A 17,439-nucleotide genomic window follows, 5' to 3' on the forward strand; every position below is an offset into this window, starting at 1 on the left:
TGAAACAAAACACAGCCCTCCACCAAGATAATGGTGGAATGCTCCACTAAATGCTCTGGGGCTACATCATTTCTTTTGGTACTGGAAGTCCACATTGAGTGGAGATAGATATGTTGATGTTACAGGAATTCCCGGGAAAGGAAACTGAGTGTTGGGCGGATGTTTACACCGAACAATTATCTTGATCTCTCAAAGACAGACTGCGAGTGGTGCAGTTGGCAGCGCTGTTCTCTTGCAAGGTACAAGGTTTACATCTAGGCTCTCTAACAGCTTCCTCCAGCAGTCCAAATGCATGTTTCTTAGGTTATGTTTCTCTTGAAGTTGTAATTAGGGCTGAGTTTATGCTTTGTCTGTCTACACTCTGTTTTCGCCTCTCGCACAATGACCTTTTGAGGTAGACACCAGCTCCCACGCAAGATTAAGTGAGCATAGACAATGGATGGATGGGCAAATATCGCTAAGACTAACAAGGATTGGTTTCTGAAGCTGCCAGATGCAAACTCTATTGAAACTCTTCAGATTAATCTGGTAAAAGTGGTTGCAGAATGTAAGCATCAAATGTTAATGAACTGGAAACATTTTTTCATGAGAAGCTTGCTCAGATTTCATAATTTTGAAATCTACAGTCATGTCAGCAAAAGGTCATGAATAGGTTGAAATGTTTTAGGGACAGTCATTAAAGAAATAGTATATTAACAAACATGCCTTCTACATTTTAGGTGTTTAACATTTTTTGTAACTCTCATTTCTGACATCTTTAATACATTTGTTTTTCATAAACCTGCAAATTGTGGAAAAAAATTGTGTATTTGACCTTCACATGTTATCTCTAGTGTAAGGCATGTGAAACTTCCGGTGGCTATAGCGTTAGCATTAAAATTTATTAATCATAATAAATTTTGACAAAGGAAACATAGGTGTAAAAACATAAACCAAACGTTATACCTGTGTAAGCTCTGTAAAGTGTGGAGTGCAGATATCTTTTCCCCATAGTTTTGGGATTCTGCACCACCATGTTGCTGGCAGGTTCAAGAAATACACAGAACGATGTCAAACTATAGAACAAATAAATGGATGAGTGAGCAATTTGTTAGGACTGATTTGGCACAGTTTAGATTTTTACTCAACTTGCAAATAAATTAATTGATAGCAGTTGAGCCTGTTTTATTCTTTTCATTGCCTACAAAAAAGAAATATTCCAAACAAACTATGAGAGAAAATATATTTGATACAAGTAATATTGAGATTACAACAAATTTTATATGGCGATTATAAAATACAGGTGGGAAAGGAACGTAAATGGCAGAGCGACACAATCAGAGGAATAAATTCTGTACATAACCATAGTACTGTTATTTTAAGCTTCCGGTTGCCGTGAAAAAGGTCTATTCACCTCTAGTCAAACTTTGTGTGGAATGATTATATGGTATAGGGTGTTGCCATACAGTGAACATTCGATCCCTCTGACGTCTTGACGTGGCGTAGTAGAATGAATGAGGTGGCCAGATACGGAACGAGTTGAGTCACACAAATTTGAAGAAGAGAAGAGTTCACCTGCTGCTGCTGTGAGGAGCTGTAATTTTAAATATAACACTACATATTCATATCAAACTGGACCAAAATTGACCAGTTTATCAAAAACAAAAGATGGCCCGAGGAGAAGGCGCCGAGCAGTACACCGCAACTTTACTGGCAACGACAGTCAAACCTATGAAGACAGAAATCAAGGCGGTCAAGGTAGGATGGGTTTTCCTGTCTAAATTTAGTTTTCGTGTTTAAAATAAACGCGGGCATCTTCTCATAACTTTCGTCCAGGCTCGGGAAAAGGCGCCTCGTTTTGAAGCGGCGTTTTAAACGCCGTGGGCGTTTATTTTCTGTCGCTTTCACGCAGCTCGGCGTGCCGTGTCCTTCTCTGCCCTCAGGATTTGAATGTCACCCGGCGTTTTCCCTTCCACCTGTTCCCCCTGCTTATTTGCGGAATGAGTTTTAAGTGAACGTCTGTAACAAATTTCCCCCCCAAATTTTTATTTTTATTTTCTGTCGGTCCTGTGCTGACGAAGCAGGACGCAGCACTTCTCATTCCCAGAGCTCAGACACGATCTGCAAGCCATTTTATTTGAATAAGCGGAAATGAGTAAAAGTGAACTTTAATTGTGAAATTTCCTTTAACTCGCCACAATATTCAGCATATTATTAAAGACACTTTGTAGTGTTGTAATCTCCTCATGAGCAAAAGCATACTCTGGTAGTAAACCACAGCTGTTGTAATACAGTATGGATATTTCACTGCGAGATTATACATAAATACAGAGGGTTTTATGAACTGATCTAAAAAAATAAACAACTCCATGCATTCTTGGTCACAGGAGGTAAAAAAAAAGTGAATGCAGCATTTTTGTTTTTGTTTATTTGTTTTGACTATCAAATAATTGCTACAGACTTATAGAATACAACTAAACATTTCTGATTGTAAACATGTAAATAAAGAGGGAAGGAGTGGGGGAGAAAAATGATAAAATAATACTTCCTCTACCTGATGCGACATCACCAATGGCTTTTGCATGCTGAATTTTGTATTTAGGATTTGGCTTTTAAAGTATGTTTTACATTAAAATAGCAAAACTTTCACAAACAAAATGACACCTATCTACTTTATCTACTTGTCAAATTAGATTTTAAGCGATTTGGTTGTGTTCGCTTTAAAAAGTAATACCTCGCTCAGATATACTTCATTTTTTTCAGCGCTCATGTTTTGTTAAATTTGATATAGTGTAGCTTGGAAGTTTTTTTAAGCATAATTTATGGTTATTGCATTGTAAAAGGGAATCAATCCAATTCTGCTAAAAAAAAAAATAAGTAAAAAACCCAGCTGTTTGCAATTATTTATAATTTGATATGGTTTCTTTTCATCTGGAGAGATGATATGAATTTGAATTATATAGGTTCACAGCGGCTGTGGCTTTCCCCTCTTTTACGTACTTTTGAAGGTGATTGGCCGAAACCAAAAAGTATGTAGTATGCAGGCCTTGTAGAAAAATGTCACACAACCTGCAACATCCCATCTCAGGAGCCAATGGCTGAGCTCGGCTGATGCGATGATGCTGCATGAGCGCATGTGAACTAAGGTAACCTCAGCCTCTGATTCAGACAGGATCTAACTGATCAGTTAGAGAGCGTGATGACTGAGACCCTGTGAAGCAGAGAACCAGAGGGTCAAAAAAAGACCCATTCATGAGACCCCAGGGAGTTTTTACAGTCAGAACCATGAACTGTTTTAATGTCACGTCAATTCCATTATCCCTCTGTCTCCCTGTTGTTTCTCTTCCAGCTGAAAGCACGGAGGAGGGACACACAGAAACTATCTGTGTGGAGTAAACTGTGCTATGCCTTCGGAGGAGCTCCCTACCAGATAACAGGCAGCGCTCTGGGCTTCTTTCTCCAGATCTACCTGCTCGATGTGGCTAAGGTGATTAAGATATGCTTCCTTAAAAAGGGGAAGTCGAACAAAAACACCAACCAGGCTGCAGAATATTGCTTCTGTATTTACTGGCAGATTTACAAGCAGTTATCCATGTTTCTTTTCATTAGCAGCGTACACTGATTAGCTTGGAGAGCAAGGTTTGTGTTGGCTCGCTTTAACAGTATCCGCTGTGCTGTATTCAGTCAGCCGAATGAACTTGGGCTCCTGCTGTCAGCTTTGTTGCCGAATTAATCTTTTCCACTGTTCACAGTGGGAACTTAAGTCAGGGCTGTGCAGCTCAAAGCATGACCTCACTGCAGCATCTGCTTTTGTGTTGTTGTGCTCATTGTTCTTTGGCACCATTCTGTTTGCAGCTGGATCCTTCCTACGCCTCCATCATCCTGTTCGTTGGTCGGGCCTGGGATGCCATCACAGACCCAACTGTGGGATTCTTGGTGAGCCGGAGTAAATGGACTGGCATCGGCCGCATGATGCCCTGGTAGGTATAAGTTTGGTAAATGTTACACGAATGCTGACACAGAGTGATAATGACACAGGATTCCTATGTAGTCTTGAAAAGTCTGGAATGTGATCCAAGAGTTTTGCAGATCTAGAGCAGCGTGGAGAGAGAACAACATCTGTCTGTCTCTTCTTCCATCATCCATTCATCCATTTGTACAGCTATCCATCACTTAATAGCAAATTCTTCTCTCCATCCGTTAGGAGTGGACAATATGGATTTAATATTTTATCACAATATTTTGTAGTATTTAGTGTGATAACAATAAAAGGGACAATAATATGTGTATTTAAAGCTTTTTATTAATTTATTTTAGGCAACCACTTTAAAATCTTTATTATCAGAAATTTTTCACAGTAAGCGATGCAATAAATTCCTGCTTATTTGATTCCATCCATTCTTGCACACATTGAACTGTCCATGCATCTATCCATCCATTCATCCTTCTTTTTAAGTCCCTTAACTAAAGTTTGGTCAAAGTAGAAAGAGTTGCTAGAAAAAAATGTGAAAGTTTGTGCTTCTATAAAATCGCTAAATGAGGACAGAAATCTCCAGAAGCTGGAATTGAGAGTTTGTATATAAAAATGTGAAGAAACGCTGTGGTGAGGAGGTGAGCTGCAAGGGATGAAGAGAGAAGGGAAAAACTTGAGGCTGACAAAAAAGCTCCTGGTATCAGTAACCATGGCAGCAAGGTTGAAGAGGCTGAAAGAAAAGAGAAAATAGCTAGACTGAAAGATCACACTGGGAGTATGAATATGTAAGAGAAAATGGGAGGGCAAAGAAAACTTAGTTCCCCTTAAAACTGTTAAAAAAAACAATGTAAAAACTTCCATTTTCATATTTCTGCTCCAACATGTACTCCCTCCAAGTCTTAATATTTTATTTATAATCAGTGTATCTTACTGTGTAGAAGTACAGAGGAGTTTTGCAGGGTTTTCTCTGCACTTCAGCTGCATTCTCCCTCCTTTTTAGTCCTTACTCTTCCATCTGCTTAAAGATCCACTCCAAAGAAATGAGAGCTGACTTTAAACTTGCTCATAGCTGGAAGTTACAGTAAATGTCACCCGTACATGTGTCAGATTTGTGGATCTAAAACTGTCTCCTGGTTGCAGGTCTGTTCTTTATTACAACCAGCATATAAAGCTGAACAGAACAAAGAAAGGGCAGCAGAAGTACAGGCCGTAAAATTTACATATTGTACTTTATAGCATCAAATGACCCCCAGCAGCCAAATGTATATGGCTGGGGTCAATAAGAAAGTCGGGTTGTAAAAATAGGCGACGTTCATGTTTAATTTTTATAGCGTAAGGCACATGAAGTTTCTTGATGTTACAAGAATATATTTTAAGCCTGTGATCTGAATGTGCAGATGAGCAGAGCAGGTGCTATAAATGATTCTTTCTCACTGTAATTCATCAGTCTTGGCAGCTGTCAGGCCTTTTAAAAAGCCAGAAGTAAAACAAGCTGCCGGCTGCACGAGTTGCATGTTGTAGGCAGCCGAGGAGGAGATGAGGGAAGAGGAAGTTCGTGGCTTCAGTTGTGATTGGTCCCACCCACAACACACCATCCGATTCAACCAATTAGAAAAGGAGAAACAATGAGCGCCACGTGTAGGTTAGAATTTTTTTTTATAGTGGAGGGAAACTTAGAGAAGCATACATTGTGTTTAAAGCCATATGTGTCCAAACAATAGTGAAAAAAAAACTAAGTTTGTTGTACAAACAAAAAAAAGGTAACAAATGCATGAAAAAATCATTCTGTTTAGATATAAAACTAAGTTTTAGAGGTTTGAGCAAGTTTAGGTTATTTCCCTTAACACTTACTTCAGTATGAGGTTAGGCCAGACGTGTTATTGTGAGAGTCTGTTGGGTTTCGCTAACCTTCTTTACTGAAACCAAAGAGCAAATCAAGAATGTCTCAGCCACTGTTGCAGGCCTGGGAGTGCAGTTTCATATGAACATACAAGTTCACAAGCTTCTCTTGCAATAAAGAAACATCCTGGTGTGATTAGAGATACTTCCCAGAGGGAGAGGCAGATTGTATTTCCTTTCCATGGCAGCTTGTAGACAAAGGTAAAGGCTGCAGTTAATATTTGTGATAATAACTTTATTGTTGGTTGCTTGACAATATAATTTACCTCCAAACAGTTTATCAGACAAAAGGAAAAAAAAAAAAAAAACGACGCCTTAAAAGTACTTTGATCTTTTTTTCATATTTTCCGACACAAAAAGAAGCTCGTATATCTTTTTTACCCTATTGTGCTATGAAAACCTGAAATAAAATCCAGTGCGACCAACTATCATCAGATTGTTGAAATATTGTAATATAACCTCAATCTAAGCTCTTCTATGGAGATCTCAAAAGTTTGTTAGAGAACATGAGTGAACAAACAGCACAATGAAAACCAAGGAACCCAGCAAGTTAGTAAACATGAGCGAAAACTGGAGTGAAGTTTAAAGTAGAGCTAGATTATGAAGCAACCGTCCTGAGAGTCCTGATCAATCCATTGTCTGAAGACAAGGAAGGGCACAGCTACAAATTCGCCAAGATCACCTAAATTGACAGGTTTAAAAAATATATAACACCTTAATAAAAGAAGCGGGCATGTGGTAAATTTGCTCAGTTGTTATCCACATTTAAATCTACAAAGGAGTGAATTGAAAAAAATATTTCTTGAAAGAAAGTCATCGTTTAGTTTCACACAAGTCATATCATATGGATGAAACTACAGTGGCAGAAAATACGACTGCACTTCACCCTCAACTTGCTCTCCCCACGGAGAAACAAGGCGGTAGCAGCATCACCTAATCTGACTGAGATTAAGCCATTTGGCCAAGAAAAGCTTTTAGGAGTTTTATAGAAATGGTTGTAAGGTGGCGTAATCTTGGCTCCATTGTGAATTTTAAAAGCGGGTTGCTGAGGTCTGAACAACGGACTCAGAGTGGGGGCTGGAATCAGCTGGAGGTCTCAGAGTTGAGGGAAGCAGTGGTACAAACTGAAGTGTGGTGGATCAGGGCCCCCTCATCACCTCATGCTGCCCTGCCTGAACCCTCTCTGCACACTCCGGCTCTAACAAGGCAGGATTAGGAGGATTATTCACAAAGCAAAAAGAGAAGAAAAACAGCGACTGTAAGGCAGACTCAAATAAGAAACTAAGCGGATATGTTACAGTAGCAGGAAGGATAACTCATTAAGCACATTCATTATGGTTTATTAACACTTTAAAGGTACTGCAAGTAATGATGAAGCTGAAACTTCAAGTTGACATGTCCTGAACACTTCCCACTCATTTCTTTGCAGGATTCTTTGCTCAACTCCGTTTGCAGTGCTGACTTACATCCTGCTCTGGTATGTGCCTCCATTTGAGGAAGGAAAAGTCATCTGGTACCTGGTGTTTTACTGCCTCTTTCAGTCGATGCAGACGGTTAGTTTGCACCTCCTGGACGACTTCTCTTCTCCCCTCTCCATCATACCGCTCACTATATCTAATTGTTTGTTTCTGATTGCAGTGCTTCCATGTTCCATATTCAGCCCTCACCATGTTTATCAGCAGCGACCAGAAGGAGCGGGACTCTGCCACCTCCTATCGTACGTTAAGCGCTCTGCATAATGATTGTGAAGCATTGGTATTTTATTGACCTTTAAACTTTGTGGTCAATCAGGTATGACCGTGGAGGTGCTGGGAACTGTGCTGGGCACGGCGATCCAGGGACAGATAGTAGGTGGAGCCCCCAGTTGTCCCACTGAGCCTGAAAACGCCAACATCACAAACATCACTATGAACACAACCATAGTTTCACTGGAAGATACAGTAAGTGTTTCTTCTTGGGCGAGAAAAAAATGTTATATTTCATTTTGATCCAAAGTGTTGTACTTATTTTATTTGGTTGTTTTAATCAGAATAAGTTTGTTTCATCGCAACTGAAATCATGAGTTTATTTGTATCATTTTGTGTGTTTATCCGACAGAAAGTAACAGAATTGCAATGTTTATGTAAAATGCTTCAATTTTTCATTTGTTTTTACAAATACAAAACTGAAAAGTTTGGTGTGAATCGTGAAGTAACACCAAAATGGATGTTGAGATATGCTGAGCTACAGTAGTCTTACAAAGAATAGGCAAAAGTTTCTGTCTCCAGATTTGTAAATCTAGGCATGAATAAAGTAAAGTTTTAGTTTTGACATTTATTCTCCATATTAACAGTTTAAATAACAAAGGAAGATCTAAATCATGACACCCATGTATATAAATGACTTCCTATACCATCGAGTATCAACACAATCGAACTGATTTCTTTCCTTGTTTCCATTCCTTCAGAAACGAGCCTACCTGCTTGCTTCCGGGGTCATCTGCATCATCTACGTCATTTGTGCTGCAGTTTTGTTTTTTGGTGTGAAGGAGCAAAAAGGTACAGAACTATTCCTTCTTTCCAGGCGTCCTTTGCTTTGAGACTTTTAAACCTCAGTGTTGAATTTCAATATTTAGTTTCCTGACTCTTACACTTAAATGGAGAGATGTGTTCTGTACAGTATGAGTGACACGTAGTTCTGCAAGTGCAGTATACTGACACTGTTTAACTATAAGCCTTGTAAATTTGTATTTACTTTTGCAGCTTTGGTAAATAATAACCTTGTTTAAAAAGGCACATCAGGGTCATGCGGCATTTTAAATGTCACATTAAAATTGTCACATGACCATGTGTCATTTTAAAGTATTCAGTTGGAAACAAACATGTCAGTATTCTAAATTTGTGTTTTCACATCATTCACAAATTAAAAGTTTCCATTAAAAAATATGGCAGGCACATATTTAGAGAGTTGGAGCTGCATTTATGTTTTTCCTGTTGTCTTCCAGAGACCGGTCATAAAACCTCAACTCCGCCGCTCACCTTCCGTCAAGGCCTGTGGGTGATCATGAGTCACGGACCCTACGTCAAACTGGTCATTGGCTTCCTCTTCACATCGCTGGGCTTCATGGTATTAATACTTTCTTTATTTAGGAGTTTCAGGATTTCGGTTCAGCTTAATTTTCTGCTAACGGAATCTGGTACTTAGTTTATATTCTACATATATGACCCTGTTTTATAACGTAATTTCGCTCTTTTACAGTTGCTGGAAGGAAACTTTGCCCTTTTCATCACCCACTCTCTGGGCCACAGGAACGACTTCCAGAATATTTTGCTGGTCATCATGGTGAGTGTTTCTAATTTTGTCCACTCAAGGACCCTCACTGGAACGGCCTTCATCAGGGTTGAGCGTTTAGAGGACATAATTCCTGTCTGAAACCTTAATCTGGGCCAATTCTGAGACATATTTCACGCTGAGACACTACGGACTATATTATGGGCGTTTAAACACATGGGGGGGCCAGTCACCCCCGAGCTTGAATTGAATTAATTATCTTCTATCCATTTAGTCCTTAATCTCTAATATTTCATCCACTTTGTGTGAGGTGCTGGTACCACCAAGAGTATTGTCATCTGCTCCCAATTTTTGGTTAACTATTAATCACTGAAAGCCATAATGATGTGCAGTAGCTGTGCAATATCATCTGAGTTTGGATCAAGACATTCCTCAGTTTTACTGCCAATGATAACACCTGACTGCAGTTGCATTTTGAAAATAGGTTTCAACTCACCAGTGAGGCTGAATAAAAACTGATTTTAGTCTTTATTTTTCATCTTTGATGAAACAATTTTCAAAAACCTCAAAATGTCTAAAACTATAGGACACTGTCTCGATGTTCTGACTGTCTCTTGTTCATATCACTGTGAGAAATGCAACATAATTATTCTTTACTTCAGATATAAAGATTTTCTCCCACATAGTTATGCAACTTCAGGACTTAGTTGGGAATAGATGGCCATCCCAAGAGAAGAGTTTTTTTTCTTAGAGATGCTTTTGACCAATTCATTATAAAAGCTTATTTTTAACCTCCAGGTTTTTGCACATCTAACAATTAAATATATTTTTATTCCTGTATTCATAAGTCATGTATTAGATTAAGTACATCTTTTTTCTGATTATGTTTTCCAAAGGAACAGATTCTAAAAAGTATGATTTCACAAATTTTCACATTTCAACTTTTTGAAAACCAACCAATTAGTTTTCCCTTGTCTGTTGTACTGTGAAAAAGTCTTGAGTCATTCTCTCTACTTCATATCTGGCAGCCAGACCATCTAAACATGTTCAAGTTCTCCAGGCATTTTAATCTTGGCCCCTTTTCCTCTCTTTTCCATCCCACACTAAAAATGTGTCTGCTTTAGAAATTTCAAACAGAATGATGCACTTTTAGCTTTTCTCCTCTGAAGTTTGATTTCTTTAGTTTACTAAAACTGCAATTTTTGCTTTTTCTCCTCAGATTCAAAAGTGAATGTGACATTCTTGAAGTCAGTGGACAGGAACAAAAACATCTTAAATGCAAATGTCTTGATCCAAACTCAGATGATATTGCACAGCTACTACAAATTTAACATCATACAAGGCAGCTTTATAGTTTGTTGGGAATGTAAATTACATCTCTGCAGTGTGAAAAATAATGAAAATATCAAATTCAGGTTGCCTGTCAATTCTATAAAAATAACATTCTTAAACAATCTTAATTACTTTGGTGCTTCTGCATCTCAGTAATTGGATCTTTGCACTTCTAGGTTTGCTAACCTTGATTGATGCACTTGCAGTCAAGATTATTGGTTCTCAACCCAAACCGAACACTAAACATTCCTCCTGTATTTTCTCCCCCAGCTATCTGGAACTTTAACCATCCCGTGGTGGCAGTGGTTCCTGACCAGGTTTGGGAAGAAGACGGCGACGTACTGCGGCATCTTGGTCTGTATTTTTACAGACTGGAAAAACTTCAGGTTTCGGTGCTAAATAAGGATAATAATCTGATTTCTTTTGATCTTTTCCTACAGTGGGCAGTACCCTTCATGATCCTGATCGTCTCCATCCAGAGCCACCTAGTCATTTCCTACTTGGTCTCGGTGGCAGCAGGTGTGAGTGTGGCAGCAGCGTTCCTCCTACCTTGGTGAGGACCCTGGTTTACCCACAGAATCGTTTCCTTCTGTTGGTTTTTATCACGAGCTAAATACCGTTGGTCCCTTCAGGTCAATGCTTCCAGATGCTGTGGATGACTTCAAAGTTCAGAATCCAGATGTCCACGGTCATGAAGCCCTCTTCTATTCTTTTTATGTGTTCTTCATCAAGTTTGCATCTGGCTTGTCTCTCGGCATTTCCACTCTCAGTTTAAAGTAAGTCTATTGTTATCCCCTGAATTTGTCCATTCTTCAACATCAGTCAGACTGGGTGGATAGTGTGTGTTCAGGAATTTTCAAGTTTTGAAGCATATTTTCAATTAAACTAAAGTGCTTCATGATACTCTTTGTTCACTAATGTTCTCCAACAAATCCCTAAGGCCTTCACATATCACACTGAGATGATGAAAATGGAATTTAATAGCAAATTTACTGAATCCTGAACCCTCCTATTTTCACTGGATTTTATTTTCGGGAATTTAAAAGGAGACAAATATTCATTTGAAAACCATCTATCAGTTTTCTTCTATTTCAAAGTTATTATATGCACTGCTTTTGTCAAAGAGCAAACTGTACACACGTCAGCTCAACTTTTCCATGGCCTTGCTGCATATTTTTGGCAGATTTGCTGGGTATGACACTAGAAAGTGCTCCCAGCCTGAGGCGGTCGGCTTAACCCTGAAGGTCCTGGTCTCTCCTGTTCCCATCGTCCTCATCGTCATCGGACTGCTGGTGATTAGGACCTACCCCATCAATGAGGAGAGGAGGAAAGGCAACCGCAAACTACTGGAGGATTTGTTGTAAGTGACGAGTGACAACATGCGGTACAATCTTTATGCCTGCCTCGTGTGTTTGCATGTCTTTTTGCGTTGTTTGCACATGTTTGTGTTTTTGATTTGTTGTTGCTTTTTGTCCTAACAGGGACTCTGAATCGGAAATGTCAGAACTGGGAAGCAGCGTGTAGCAGCTGCTTTGGACTCTTGTCAGGACGGGTAGCACACAGCAGACCAACACAGCTGCCTTATCACCAGCATCAACCTACTTTATACTATAAATCATGTGGGTTCATGGCGCCCTCTAGTGGCCAAAGTATTTTGTTTGTTGCCTTTTCAACCAGTTGGGACTGAATTCAGCTGAAAGCAGGTTTAGTTTCATCACCATGAAGCCAAATTAACAGCTAAACCTCTATTTATTATGCTCTATTGCTAAACAGGGCACTAAGATCTGCTCATATATCAATCTCTTATTTTCCCAGAAATCTATTGTGTATTGAGACGATCCACCTTTTTTTCTGGTTCTGTGTGAAGCCAAAATCCACCAGCATTTCTAGTAACACTCCACTTCCTCCTTCGTCTGCTTTACCTCACCAAATCTTAGTTAGAGACATGATTTTTGTTGTTGTACCTTATGATATATTTATTTATTGGTTTGTAAGATCTGACTCTCTTGCGTGTACAGGAGTATGATGTTACTTTTTCTTCTGGGTATTTATTAGAATTTCTCTGCTCATATTGTTTGTAAGCACTCTTTCACTGTTTGTCAGTGAGCGTTGTTTACTTTTTTGGTGTTCCAAAGAACATTTCATGTTTTGTTTACTTGAATTTTCTGAAGGTGAAAATGCATTTTTGTACCAAATGAAGTCAAATCCATAGTTTAGCTCATTCACAATGGAGTTGCTTTTCTATTTATGCTTGAAGTTTTCAAATATCTGGTGAAGACTTTCTGATGCAAAGGAGCCTTTCAGTTCCTGTGACTCTTTTCTCAATAAAGTGAGCATCGGTGAGTAAAAGAGGTAACGTTCTCACATATTAAGAGAGAAGTCTTTATTTAAATATTTAAGCAAGTTTTGTAAGGAAATATTATTTTCTCATGCAATCACAATGTTGTTATTTATTAACAGGTGCAGCAAAAACTCAAATTCTTCAAAGTTAAACAAGCTGCTTTTATAATAATTGGATCAACCAATAAGATTTCTGGAAGGATTTGGGACTGTGTAGTATTTTGTTTAGGATTTTTGAAATGGCACCAATAGGTGTGCACTGTGTCTCATTTTGAGTGTTGATGTGGAAAATACAGGCTGAAGATCTGTGAAGATTTTCTAGCATGTTGTACGTTTATATATGTAAATTGTAAATACGAGAAACACTTGAATCATGAAGCAATGTTTTATGTCAAACTGTAAATCAATAAATAAAAAATTGTTGAAGCAGAGTGCTGGAGTGTTTCGTTTAATTTGAAATGCCCCCAAAACACATCCAGACTGCAGAGCCTTGGAAATGGACCTTTGAGTTTGTCACCAACAGAAACCTCATGTCTTTTAAATGTGATTGAGCAACACAAAATAAAGTATAATGTTAAGTTTGCAGTAAAATCACTTGTCACATGTTGGTGTGGCCTTGGACAAGACACCAAACCCCAAATCACCTGCAGGTCAACGTGTGTAAATGGATGTCAACATCATCATCAATTGCTCTCACATTAGCGTTTGTGAGTGCGAATGGATGTGTGACTAGTGCAAAGCGCTTTGAGTTGTGAAATGATTGGAAAAACGCTTTATAAGTTCCATTTACCATTTTATTGAAGTTATCAAAAATAATTTCCACCACTTTTCCCGCATATTGAAGGTTATTGAAATCACATTTTTCTTCCTGGGCAACAGGAAGTTTAATCTCATAATGACCGGCAGCCGTGACTGGAGCGTTTTGACGCGCGGCTCGAAGGGGACATGCAGAAACCAGCGCTCTGTTGCGATGAAAACACAGCGGCATCTTCTCATTATTTTGTTCATTTGCGGGTTCTCGCTCGGCTCTGTCTGCTGGGAAGCGGATTCACATAAATCTGTATTTACCACACGGAGAAAAGTGTCTAAAGTCATTAACTCGTCGCCCACAGAGGACAGAGGGGCCGTCCAGAGGATTTCCAGACATGCGCCTCCTCTGTCTCAGCTCAGGTCGGTTCATTCCTACACGCTGGTGACTCCCTCTCTGCTTCCTGGGGAGCCAGAGGCTTGGATAAAGGCGGACTCGGCGTACGCACCGGACGTTTCTGTCACCTGCTCCCCTTCGGACTTCGTGGTGCGGGTCAAGCCAACTTTCTACGGTCTGGGCGCGGAGGCGCAGGAGCTGACGCTGGGCAGCGACTGCAGGAGCAACGGCATCTCCAGGCCGCACGGCGACCTCCTCTTCACATATCCCCTGACTGCGTGCGATGGAGTGCGGGAGGTAAGCATGCTGCGGCATTTTTATCTATCTTGTCAGGTTAAAGAGACATTTTAAACTGTCTTACGCACAGCTGCCGCACGATTATCTGGTCTACAAATACGTGCTCCACTATGAACCGTCTCCCAAACGGTTTCCGAGCAGAGCGCATCAAATCGATGTGAACATCGAGTGTCATTATCAAAGGTTAGATTTGCTTCTCTTCATTTTAATGCTTACAGTGACTGTGAAAGTGCAAACGACTTCCATATCCCTTGTGTTTCAGGCACCATGCAGTTTACCAGCTGGCGGTGCAGCCCACCTGGCAAACTGTTGTTCTGCGCAAAAAGCTGAAGGGGCGTCCAATGGAGTTCCAGATCAATTTAATGGATGGTAAAATGATTAGTTTTTTGAACAGTTTTTCTATTAAGCCCTAGAGACGGCTCAATCAGTTTAAATGTTGTTGAAAATGTTATTTATTTTTTGTCATTTGTTCCAAACTCTGGAGGTAATTCTTTTCACAAAGTGTGATATTTCACTTGACATGTTTGAACATTTCTTCACTGTGGAAAACTTGCACTGGACCTCAAGCAATTTGGAGCTAGTCTTCCCACTTAGCCTCCTTTTAGGACTTCTTCTAAATAGTGTAGTTAAGATTGTCTTGAAGATTTCTCTGGTGAAGAAGTGTCTTAATATTATGACGGGGATAGTTTTGATCCCCGTCCTGAAGTCCACATGACTTGTGAATCTAACCCAAATTCTTGGATTAACTTTACTTTAGAAATGTTTTTTTTTCTTACAAATTTTCGATTCACATGATTGGATAAGGCACTGCAGGAACAACCGGCTGTGGGCTTTTGTTACTTATCCACATTTTGAAGATTGTTTGCTGGACAAATGCCAAGCAATCAGAAATGTAAAGTCCACAACACGGCCATAACAAAACAGCTATAAAAAAAACTTGAGTGTACATATGTAAAATATTTTTAAAAGTACATCAACCCCAAGAATTAGAAACCTTGCTAGGTCACAGTTCCTGCATTAAAGGCCTAAGTGAATTGTTTTAAATGAATTCTGAATACTACTTTTATAACTGACTTTTTAAATGGCTCAGATTCCTGGAGAACACCAGCCAAGTCTCAGGTGTACCTGCTGGGACAAACTGTTAATATCCAAGTCTCTGCACCTCATCTTCCTCCTGGATTAAAGTTGTACACAAACAGCTGCTATGCAACACCTTCCAGTGGCTCCAAATCCTCCCTTAAATACACCTTAATAGACAACTTTGGGTATGTATTCAGGAAAATGGTAATTTAGGTGTTTGGCTGTGTGCATATATGGAAATGTTTTTATTCTGTTTTTCTTTTGAATCTCCAGGTGTATGCTGGACAGCAAGCATGAACCTGGATCCTCGCAGTTTGTTTCTCGGACTGACAAGACCCTAAGGTTCTCCTTGAGGACATTCCAGTTTACAGTCGACCCCGACGCTGAGGTGAGGATGGCGAATAACGGTGCGAAAGATTTTTAAATTTTAAATATGCAAGTGATGCGAGTAATTTGTCCTCTTTAGGTCAGCATTTTTTGCAAGTTATTTGTCACATCAGGGGAACCGGGGCCTGCTCAAAAATCCTGCACCTACCAAGATCATAGGTGAGCAATGATTATAGAGGCGTATCTATTTATCCATTTACTGTTTCTAGGTAAACGGTAAACTGTACATTTTCTTTCACAGATGGCGAGCGCTCACAGGTGAGGATTCAATATGCGAGTGCTGTGATTCAACATGTGTGACCTCTAAACCACGGAGGGCATTGGAAGGTTTGTCAATCCTTAAGTCCTCACCTTTATAGGACACTTGCACTCTTCAATGAAAATCTTCTTGTACTAATTCCTCTGTTTTACACATAACACATGCTTTAAAATGTAATTAATATTGACCATAATATGGAGAAATGTCAAATGTAACTTTTCACTGGATTGTTGAAGCGTCTCAAAATCTCAATAGAAATTTCAATCCATCTTCAAACATGGCTATTGACGATCATACCTCAATCTAAGCCTGCTGTTGACAAGACCCAGTGATCTTAAGTCAACCAACTATCATTTAAAATCTATTAAATAATTAGTAAATGCAATATTATGTATACATCTTATTTCATGCTTTACATTTGTAGTGAACCAAACACTTCTGGTCTTTTGTTCCAAAGGTTTTGCTGTCAGTAGACCCTTACTGATCTCTGATCAGCCACACACATCTGAGAACCGGTACCAAGAAATAATCCCATCTGCAGCCAACAGGGGGAGAGAAGATGAAGACAAACTGCATTACAAAGACCTAAATGATGATCAAAAACGTTGGGAGGATGCAGCTGGTGAAAAGCATGAGAAGGAAAATGATAAAGAAAGTGAAACCATCCGTGGAGAAACAGTGGAACCAGGACTGGAAGAGTTGGCTGACAGTAAGGGGGTCTTGGAGCACAAGTGGAATGAACCCAAATTATCAGATTTCAATGAGTTTGGGGAAGGTGAATCAAGATATGAAGAAGTCTTCGAGGCAAGTGAAGACGAAATCACTGAGGTGAAAGATTTGCTTCTTCCAAAGGTACATTTCAAGGAGACGTTTCCTGATGTTGTCCATGAGGGGGAGCTGAAGCCCCCCAACCCGGAGGAAGGAAAAACAAAGAAACATGCATGTAGAGGGGATGTGGACAGGAGGAGGATGCAAGGAAGGAATGAAGACAGTGAGGTGGATGAACAAGAGGGAACATGGTATTTCACATGGACATAAAACATGACCCATCTGTTTTTGACTTGCTTATGCACAATAAATGACAGAAATCCAATGATTAAAGTGTCTTGTGATAACTTAAGTTTAAACTCAAACTTTACTCAATTAATCCATTTAAGAATAGGAAAAATATTCAGTGGCACAGTTAACCATTTTTTCTGTTGTCACCTTAAAACTTAATGGCCTCATCTTTCCATCTGTATGAACATTTGCAAAACCAAATGTGCATTAGATTTTTGCAGCATCTGAACAAAAAATTGGACTTGAAATTAAAAGCTTAAGCAGTACTGTAGAAGTATTTGACCCCCTTGTTGATTTATGTATATATAAATATATACATATTTTTACATGCAGTTCAAATCAAACTTTATAATTGGAACCAATGAATGAACTCATTTAACTCGTTCTGTTGAACTCTATTCACACGTGAGATTTCTAAGT

The 17,439-nt window shown here is 39.3% G+C and overlaps 2 protein-coding genes across 2 annotated transcripts; both read left to right on the forward strand.

Moving 5' to 3' along the window:
- The first annotated feature begins 1,549 nt into the window (after positions 1-1,549).
- LOC129365310 (sodium-dependent lysophosphatidylcholine symporter 1-B-like) lies at positions 1,550-13,214 on the forward strand. Its single transcript, XM_055038446.1, has 14 exons — positions 1,550-1,737; positions 3,329-3,466; positions 3,835-3,959; positions 7,281-7,404; positions 7,490-7,568; positions 7,643-7,791; positions 8,298-8,388; positions 8,835-8,956; positions 9,089-9,172; positions 10,724-10,807; positions 10,894-11,006; positions 11,086-11,229; positions 11,637-11,813; positions 11,935-13,214. The coding sequence occupies exons 1-14, from the start codon at positions 1,648-1,650 to the stop codon at positions 11,975-11,977; spliced, it is 1,563 nt and encodes a 520-aa protein (XP_054894421.1). The 5' UTR covers positions 1,550-1,647; the 3' UTR covers positions 11,978-13,214.
- Positions 13,215-13,739: 525 nt separating this feature from the next.
- LOC129365278 (zona pellucida sperm-binding protein 3-like) lies at positions 13,740-17,055 on the forward strand. Its single transcript, XM_055038401.1, has 8 exons — positions 13,740-14,234; positions 14,305-14,417; positions 14,497-14,603; positions 15,325-15,499; positions 15,588-15,702; positions 15,781-15,860; positions 15,943-16,028; positions 16,418-17,055. The coding sequence occupies exons 1-8, from the start codon at positions 13,764-13,766 to the stop codon at positions 16,996-16,998; spliced, it is 1,728 nt and encodes a 575-aa protein (XP_054894376.1). The 5' UTR covers positions 13,740-13,763; the 3' UTR covers positions 16,999-17,055.
- The last annotated feature ends 384 nt before the right edge of the window (positions 17,056-17,439 follow it).

The sequence above is a fragment of the Poeciliopsis prolifica genome, unplaced genomic scaffold (assembly GCF_027474105.1).
Source record: "Poeciliopsis prolifica strain line A6 unplaced genomic scaffold, Auburn_PproV2 SCAFFOLD013, whole genome shotgun sequence".
NCBI lineage: Eukaryota > Metazoa > Chordata > Actinopteri > Cyprinodontiformes > Poeciliidae > Poeciliopsis > Poeciliopsis prolifica.